The 9,931-nt window shown below is 39.2% G+C and overlaps 1 protein-coding gene across 1 annotated transcript; it reads right to left on the reverse strand.

Moving 5' to 3' along the window:
* Positions 1-1,882: 1,882 nt before the first annotated feature.
* ormdl1 (ORMDL sphingolipid biosynthesis regulator 1) lies at positions 1,883-9,460 on the reverse strand. The gene is made up of 4 exons (XM_080903571.1): positions 9,339-9,460; positions 7,547-7,726; positions 4,786-4,937; positions 1,883-3,890 (listed from the first exon to the last, which is right to left on the reverse strand). The coding sequence occupies exons 2-4, from the start codon at positions 7,718-7,720 to the stop codon at positions 3,755-3,757; spliced, it is 462 nt and encodes a 153-aa protein (XP_080759697.1). The 5' UTR covers positions 7,721-7,726; positions 9,339-9,460; the 3' UTR covers positions 1,883-3,754.
* Between the last annotated feature and the right edge of the window lie 471 nt (positions 9,461-9,931).

Consider the following 9,931-nt stretch of genomic DNA (forward strand, 5'->3'; position numbering starts at 1 on the left):
CTTTCTTACTACCAATTTTGTTCACTCAGTCCTACAAGTGTTTTTAACCCAACATTCACACAAGGATGGAGCAACTCCGGTGTCTTGCCCAAGGATACTCTGGAGTAGCTGGGTATCAAACCAGTGACCTTCCAGTTAGTAGAGCTGCTTTATTTATGTAAGAGATTATGAAGATCTCATGAACTCATGTGAAGTTATAGAGAGGGTGTATCACTAATATAGGTCATCTCAGGCTGTTGAAATCTTCTGGTTGTGAGGGAAAAGTTGACCTAAAAAAAGAAGGGGCTAAAATTTCTTGCTTCGGACAGGGGATAAACTGAGGATAAACCCAGGATGAGATAAATATGGATTATTTTGAACTGAATAATAAAATCTACGGATGAAGACATGCAGGTAGAAGTAAACAGAATAGCTCCTATTTAATATGCCTTTATGTAGATGAAACCTGATAGCTCTGTGACGATAGCACTCCTAAACAAAGGTATCCAATACAGCTGATTATTACTCTTCAAGCACTGAAGAGTAACATCTGTGAAATTCTGATAAGTCCTGAAAGAATTCCTCATTTCTCAGCTTATACTTTTGTGGCAAAGTACCTGAGAGCCTCATTGTAGTCGTCAACTTCAGAAACTCGACGAAGCAATTAAGACGTGAGACGGAGTAGACGGAGGGCAAACATTTTAATAAGATTAAGAACCAGAAATATCAAGTACTACAAGCTATGGCCAAACAAAGTAGGACTCGCTGCCTCAATTATAGCCAAAAAAACCAACAAAAACAAATCAAATAATCCCTCAAAGTATGAAGAGAGTGGCTACATGAGTGTAAGTTCATCACAAAGACACTGGAGCTCCCTCAGTAAACACTTAATCTGACAACAATAATCTGTCTCATTTCTACATAAAGGACATAATATTCACTCACACATTCACTCACACGCACTCACAAAGAGTACAATGAGAAACGCCTGCTGTTCTGATTGGTTACAAATGATTCACAAAGGAAATCATGCACCTGAAGAGCTTGATTCTGTTCTTCCTCAGCACGAAAATGTCTGACACCCGTTACAAAACCAGACTGTACCGGTAAACAGCGAGCCATGGGCTCCTACCCTCACGAAGTAAGACATATTTGAAAAATACATTTGCAACATCTTTGTGACTAGAAACACAATTTGCATCACTGTGTGTGAGATGAGAGCAAAGAAAGGAAGAAAAGTAAACTCAGCCTAAAGCCTCACTGATGCCTGGGCCCGCCCAGGTCGACGCAGGCCGAAAATACATCATTAAATATTCACATAAGTTAGTAATGCGTATGGCATCCTGTCATGTACAGACATATCATCTTTAAACCAGAGGGATGCACCACAAAGCAAACTGAACACAGCCAGGCCTCCTTTCAGAGATAACAGGTGTCATGAAGGTGAGATGTGTTTATCCCGACTCTGTGTTGAAGAAAAAAGGAGCAGATCACACTGAGCAGTGAAGACTTTACGATAATTACTACAGCCAAACATCAGGCCAGAAAGAAAGTTTCTTACAAAGATGGGACTCAATACAAAAGTTCTGAATCTCTGCCCATGAAAAAAAAAAATGAAACCATTCCCTTTGACATTGCCTCCTCATGCACGCTGATTTTTGATCGCTCCGTGGAAGTCTCGACTCCTCACACCGTTTCTGTATCATGTCCTGAATCACTCCCAGTTCGCCTGAATCGCAGCTTTTTCCACTTTCACTTCAGTTTGCGTCTGTGCAAGTATGTGCTGTTGCCATCTTAGCTTTATGACACCACGAGGATGGGCTGGATCTGACCAACTCCTGTAGCACTGGCTTGTCATTCACATAACTATAGCCTCTGACCCTGATGGGGAGCTTAATTAAAAAAAAAAAAAAAAAAAAAAAAAAAAAAAAAAAAAAAAAAAACCAAAACTGCATGTTTTAAATATTTAAAAGTAGAAAGTGTAGTAAGTGGATGAATTAGGGGGAGGGGAGGGTAATTATTCCAAATATTTCCACAAAATCTGGCTTCTTTATGCAGCCAGATTACTCGACCATTAAAAGACTGCAGATATAAGGCACTAATGCACTGGCTTCATGTTTCAGACATGGAAGCAATGGTCATCTCTTCTGTACAGCTTCGGCTAATTTGCTTTCTGCCACACACGCTTTAGGATGTCTGACTTCAGGAGGTAAAAAGTGCTATACAAAACCCAATGCATGTGCAAAAAAGATGAAGCCTCCACAGGGTAAGAAATGTTACATATAGATTTCACTGCTTTAGCTGCATGTTGTTTGTCTTGTGTAGTTGTAGTTGAGCAAAAAGCTAGACTATGCAGGTAAACAATGTAAGGCAACTAGTCAGAACTGCTTGCAACTGAACCAAAACTTGTAGGGGTTTTCCCCCGCACCTTCATTCCCATTGTGGCACTTCCTGAACAAAACATATTGTGACTCACAAATGCTTGGATGAAGAGCCAATATTCAGCGAATTTACATTTCTTCATTTCTGAGTAAAGCGAGCAATGCAACTGCTCTGACCAACCACATTTCAAGACGTTAAATTACCTCTCTAAATCTGAGGAAATTTGAGACTAATAAAAACTAGGGATGCCTTTTCAGATTCAGACAACCTTCAAAATCAGTCTGCAGGAACCCTGTTCTAGTTGCCCCCTTCACTCATTGTCAACTTTTCCAAACAACTTTGCGTGATCTTTTCCTTCCTTTCTACCACCGCCATGAGAGTTCTACCTTAAAACCCGTCTTTCATTTCAGCAGGTTTGTGAAGTCATTATTCCACAGTATTTCTTGCAGTGGATCGGATATTTTATATGGGAATAAAAATAACGATGGGCAGAATCTCTGAATCATTGGTGAACCACTGGTCAACTGCAGGTACTGCCTTCCAATTCGGGTTACGTCGTTGTTTCTAAGTTTGTGCCAGTAGGATTTATTTATGGGGTGGAAATGCATGGAACAAGTTCTAGGATTTCGCGATCTAAAACTAGCCATAGTGGTGTCCAAGGAAACAATTTTGAAGGAGAGATCAGCAAACATTAAAGATATTAAGAATTTTGATTAACATGGGCAGAGCTGTGGAGCTTTGCGATCACACACTGCTCAGTGTTTTCTCTTTGCTGCAGTTTATTCCTAACACAACTCAGGAAGTGCATTCAGGCTTGACCCTGTCCCATAACAAAGGATGAAAATCACTTGAGTTTTTGGCCATTTCAAAGTGGAAGTAAGTTTACTGACTGAATATTAGACAAATCAGTGTTCTACTCTGCTTTACATCAGCAGGAAATTATGAACAAACATAAAAGCACGTTTTCTGCATTGCCAGCCTAATGCATTTAAATCCCTGTTGCTGTAACAGTTTGTTCAACTAAAACTGCACAGCTTCTTTGGGGGCATTACAAACACACGGCTCAACAGGTTTTGCATATATAACCTCAGCTGAAAATCTGTACTGCTCATTAACAGATAATGTTACACAAAAACTTTGAATGTAGCCTCCGCCCAGAGCTGAGTCATCTGGTTTAAAAAAAACAACAAAAAACAAAACAAAAAACAGAGCTACCTTCATGACGCTGAAAACTCTTTAGGCTCAACGTACCTCGTTTCGTAGTGCACCCCTCTGGTGTTACTATACGACAACAGCGGCCGTTACACAAACTGTATGACTTGGTACACACATCGGCGGTACAGACTACACAGGAATTAGCTTCAGTTGCTGAGAGGCGCAGCATTTACAATTATTAATACTTGTTGATGCCAAGAATTCTGACTCCATGCAGCTGTGGCAGTTTGGGGATCAGGACACTCAGAAGCGAGGCAGTGTTGATGACAAAGTGTGTTGTGTTGTATTTTGTATAGAAACTTGCCAGGAAGTATCTGTAAAGGTGGGGAAAAAAAGACAGTGTGTTAGAAATACATTGCAGCATTTTGGTTTCAATCAAATAAAAATAGATAAATAAATACAACGCCTCCTAAAGTAAGTCACTTTCCACAGACACAAAAAGTAAAACATTTTTTCCAGTCTGCCACTGGGCTCTATGAATAGTTTCCCGTCTTTCACACTATCATAACAACTATACAGTACAGAACTATGTCACCAGCATAAAAACGGACATCATAGTTGGTCAATGTGAATGAGACTGGACCCAATACTGAACCCTGTGGAACTCCCCTAATCACGTAAAATGGTTCAGGTAATAAAGTCCTGAAACCATTTATAGGATAAAAATAAAAGACACACATATCCTCTGCTCAGGCCCAGAAATGCTTAGATGTTTTTATTTTCAGGGACAGTCTCTTTGACTCACATGTGGAAGCTGAGATGTGCAGCCAGGCTTCACCTCAGCCAACTGAAGTCACTGAGCTGTACCTCTCCACAGAGTTTGTGCCTTCCAGAGAATTGTGTGTTAATTATCTGTTAATTAATACCGTTTTCTGTGCAGTTACTAGGATGTGGAGTCTACCACCAATGGCTAATGGTTTACTATTGTACAACCATAGAAACTAAGAGGTTTTTTGTGGCACGCTGTAAACATCTTATTTCTGCTGTAGAGCATTTTAACATGGGAGTCTGTGTCACTGTTGGAGCCAGGCTCAAACGGGCATTCATGGATTCAAAATCTTTGGTAGTTCCATGTCACTAGTATCATTTTCCTAGAAGTTTCCACTTGGCATTCTCTCACACATGGTAATGTCCACAGAACTATCAGGGTTGGAGGTACATGTCTAAAGACAACAGGTTCAGAAAGAATCATTGGTATATAATACGTACAGAATAATTGGGGAGATGGTGAAGAACTTTCTAGATGAGGTGAACTGAACGCCATAGTCGAGCTGCTCCCAGTGAGTAAGAAGTCTGGCTTTTCCTTGGTCAGGGGTCTCAAAAGGGGTGCCTTTGACTGCATGCATGAAGACATACATTCCCTGTGGAGTGGAAACTGCGGTCAATAGTGTACTGACAGACTGGCCAAAAAGAAATGTGATGTCCTCTTATTGTCAACTACGAGGGCAATCTCAAAAGTAGGTCTCCTATTGTTTTAGAAATACAACCCATTTATTTTCCATAATATTTACATCATTTTAAAGCTTGAAGACTCATTTATTTTTCCTACATAATCACCATTTCGGTCGATGCAGTTTTACAATGCCCATGTCGATCTCCTGGCAAACTTTTGTTGGAACTTCATCACCCACCCACCCTACAGTCTGGACTTCAGACCCAGTGACTACCACCTGTTCCCAAAGTTGAAAGAACATTTGTCCAGTAGGCAATTCTGCAGCGGCCGTGAGCAGGTAATGACATGGGCATTGTAAAACTGCCACAGCGTCTACAACAATGCATCGACCAAAATGGTGATTATGTAGAAAAATAAGTCTTCAAGCTTTAAAATGATGCGAATATTATGGAAAATAAATGGTTGTTTGTATTTCCCAAAAAATAAATACCTTACTTTTGGGATTCCCCTCGTAAGTTAGCCATCTTGGGAGGTTCTAATTACATGTCTGTGTCCAAAACACTGGAGCTTTAGATGGAAAAAGCTGCAATACAGAGGGAAATGTAATGAAACTGAAGCGCTGACATACGGCCAAGAAATAATCACCACACTGATGGTGTATTGTGGTGGAAAACAATAGGCTATAGCTGACCTCAGCCGCTACTGTTAATAGCCTTCCTTATTGGCTGTGATACACAATCCTTGAGCTCAAACTGTTCAATGACGTCACCCACATCAACTCTCTTCATTTGAGGCCAGCCATGCAGCAATGAAAGGTCACTCTTGTCAGACTTTGAGGCATGGGGAAATTATCATAATAGGTCAGTCATCAGGCTGTCACAAGGAAAACCGCCTTAAGACAAAACAGGGTTCCTGAATCAAACTGATAAGCGTTAGAAATCAGAATTAACACAAAACTTTCTTGAAATAATATAGAGGATAGCTCAGTAGGTAGAGTGGTGGCCCATGATCGGAAGGTCGGGGGTTCGACTCCACTGAATGGCTACCCTGAGGTACCCCTGAGCAAGGTACCGTCCCTACACACTGCTCCCCGGGCGCTGCACTGGTGGCTGCCCACTGCTTCACTGGGTGAATGGGTTAAATGCAGAGGAACTATTTCCCTATGGGGACTAACACGCACACTTTACACTTTTACATAGAATTTAATGCTTTTCTTGCCAAACACAGAAAATTATTTTTTAATTATTTATTTATTTTAACTATGGACTGTTGGTTAGAACAAAACAAGGATTTTGAAGACCTCACTTTGATCTGTTAAATTTAAAAATGTTAACTTTGTTGTTTATTAACCCTCTAATAAAAGAAAATGTATTCAAATTAAATTTTGGAGGCGAATACTTTTTCAGTCTTTTGACCAATGTGGCTTTTTCAGGACCAATACAGATCCTTAGTAAACTTGGAGACAAATAAACAAAATCAGGATCTGACCTCACCATCCCACTTATGTAAAAATAATCAAAAAGACAACGTGATATATTTTGACACCACTAGAATCTTAAAAAACATAGCAAGATAAATAGACATACTGTACAGTAAAATATCAGTACATCGTCCTGCTCAGAGAAGGCCTTCAGTAGATGACCACAGCTGCATTATTTGACCATTTTTCTGTGACATGTGGCCATTACTAACCAGATTATAGAAATCTGATATTATCAAAGATGTAGGGCTCTGTTCCATCTTAAAAGAAAAAAAACAAAACAAAGAAAACGCATCACTGTCAGTATTTTTCCTGAGTACTTGTTAAAAATAAACAAATGCAAATAAATTTTAGAGACTTTAATATCCAGTGAAGTGGACTTTTCAGGGAAACTGCGAGAGATGGTTTTCATTAATATTTATAAGATATAAGAGAAACTTTAGCAGTGGATGAATTCTACTTTGAGCACATGCTGATTTTCCTGTTGCTTTGGGGACGTTGCTAATGGAAATAAAAGTTAATCCACGAGATCCTCATGTCTTTGGACACAGCAAGTGCAAGATTTGGAATCAGAGCTGCTGCTGAAACAGGTTAACGAAAGCGTGTCACATGTGAGTGAGTGTTGGCAAACCTGAAATAAACTACTGCTCAACCCACCAGGTCAGTCTGGGCTGTAACTCAGAGCATTTCCTGCAAGACATTTGGAGCGTGAACAGACTGAAAATCATGACCAAACCACTGCAGTTTAGCTGGCTTGTCCAGCGCCTGTGTGAAATACAGCAGCTGGAAGTCAGAGATGTCATATTTCATTCATTCATTCATTCATTTATTCATTCATTTTCAGGCACAACAAATACCTATATTGAACATAAAATACACAAAACAAAAAACAAAACTTGCCTGAAAAAGGAGTTTATGCAATGCAATTCAAAGCATTGAATTGCATTCTTTCCCCCCCCCTCAATCATATTTTTTGTTGCTCCTTTTGGCACCATCTAAACAGCCTTTCTCTATGTAGAAAAACCCCTGAACAGCCTGGTTTGTTTCTGAAGCTCAGATAGCAGCACTGACACAGCATGAGAGAAAACTGAACTTACTAAGTTGTGAATGACATTTGTTAGAGTCCACACCACGGGCACGCTGAAGAAGGGTATGCTCAGGAGCACGATGTGAAGCACACCAACACCAAGTGCGTAGGTCAGCCAAATCCCTCGACTGTTCATCACTCGGGTGTTTGGGTTCACCTCGCTGTGAGCCACACCCACATTCATCCTGGTCTGTGGACAGAAAGACATTCACAAAATCACTTCTGTTATACACATTATAAAAAAAAGCTATTCCACCTGTTTTGTGTTAAAAAACCTGGAGGTTGAATGTTTAAACTGAATTCAAAGAGCTGAGCATCGAGGTGGAGAGAAACTGATTGCAGGGATTTAGGGGTGGAGTTGTATTTATAGATAACACCACCATAATCCAGCATCACTAATCCACCTCTTATTGAGTATGTTCACCCCATGTCTAAATGGGTACCTCTGATGTGTTTTGCTAAAAAATAAATAAATAAATAAATAAATGAATAAATCCAACTTTTTAAAATGAGAGTTTCCTCACACTTAACTCCGCCGTGAAACTCACTGTAATCTATTGTGTTTAGTCTCATTTACATTTACTAATTTTAAGTTCTTAGACAACAGTGAAGGTTTGTTGCAGTTCAGTGGCAGAAACTTTTAATCTGACTGCATTTTAACATGGACAAAAAGAAAAAACAAAAACTCCACAAAAACAATCAAATTCAATAGGATGGTCAACTATGATCAACACTCAGCCCCTTTAATAGATACACCAGTCAAAACACTCATTAAGACGAATATCGGTAAATTAGCCAGAAATGCATTTAGACATATTTAAAAAATGTCCACAAAACCATTTCTAGTGTTTACAGAAGACGTTCCAAAAATGAAAAAAAAAAAAAAAGACTCCAGAGAAAATATCTGGTTGATATGGTTGAAATATCTGCTTCGAGCTGACAACAGCAACTTAAAAACAACACTAACTCAAATAATTATCACAGTTATCCACAAGAGCATCTCTGATTACAAAAAATGTCCAATCTTTAAAAAGGTAATACCGAATGTATCTAATAAAGTGGCTGATAATTAGATAAATCACAGTAACAGCATGTACCGGGTTTAGCTCTGAAAAAACAAGCTGACTGTAACTGTATGAATTTTATCTCTATATGGTGCAGCTGTTATTTTGAAAATCAAATTACACTATCAAAGTATGTCTGTAGTACTTGGTATAACAATAACGGGGGTGGAGGGCCTTATGTAACTGGTTAAACTTTGGCCTCTGACACACTTTCTAAATAGATAAAGGACAGATCAGAGCTCAAGTTGTTATTAAAACAGCTAGCATAGTCCAGTAAGTGCATCGTTATTTTAACGGACAAATGACATATATACAGCACTGAGTGCGGCGGTTAATGACTCAAATTTTAATATTAGTCTCAAATAGTGTTCACTGTGGTCATTAACTGCTGCTCTTGTCAGCAGACATGCAAATGATATTACAGAAAGACCCAGGGAAAAAAAAGTCACTATCTGCTTAACTTTTGTGTAACAGCACACCACACTAGCCTTAAAATCACCCAGGAGGCACCAAGTTAACTTATGTTCACTGCACTTGTTATGAAACTGGTGTAAACCTGGTATTTAGCAGCAACCCAACCCTCACAAATAGTTGTATAAACACGGAACGCCTCCCTTGATTGTTTTTTCCCAGGATATAGCCGGACCCCCGAACAACCACTCTTCCTAAACCAAGTTGAATTCAATTAAATACAAAAAGGAAAAGAAACCTCCGACAATCCCAGAGTGCGAGACTTACAGCTAGTAGCAAGCAGTGAAGGTATTTGCACGAACAAACTGCTGCAAGAGAAACGCTTTTTCCTCCTGTTGTGCTCAGCTCCCAGACAGTGCAGACGGCACGACGTAGACGGACACCACCGGAAGTAGACGCGGATTTAGGGAGTTTTTACCCGGGGTATTTTTAACTCCACGGTTTGACTTGTAAGGCCGTTTCCCCGCCCCCTAACGGCTCACACCAATCAATACGCCAATGAATAAATACTATGGGAATACATGTTATTTATTTAATGTTTAATGTTTCATAAATTATTTAAATATTAATTTAATATTTAAATATTTATTTTTATTTTTATTTTTCATAACAAGTGCAGTGAACATAAGTTAACTTGGTGCTTCCTGGGTGATTTTAAGGCTAGTGTGGCGTGCTGTTACACAAAATTTAATTATTTTTAATATTTAAATGTTAATTTAATATGAAAAGTTTAAAAAGCGGTTTAAGGATATGGTTTTTACAGGGTACAGGGAAAAGGTAGAGATTTGATAGGGTGTTCTTGTCTAATATTTTCATGTGTGTGCGGGTGCACGGGTATGTTGGTATGGGTATATAAATAT

This window comes from Rhamphochromis sp. 'chilingali' (assembly GCF_963969265.1).
Source record: "Rhamphochromis sp. 'chilingali' genome assembly, chromosome: 14".
Lineage (NCBI taxonomy): Eukaryota > Metazoa > Chordata > Actinopteri > Cichliformes > Cichlidae > Rhamphochromis > Rhamphochromis sp. 'chilingali'.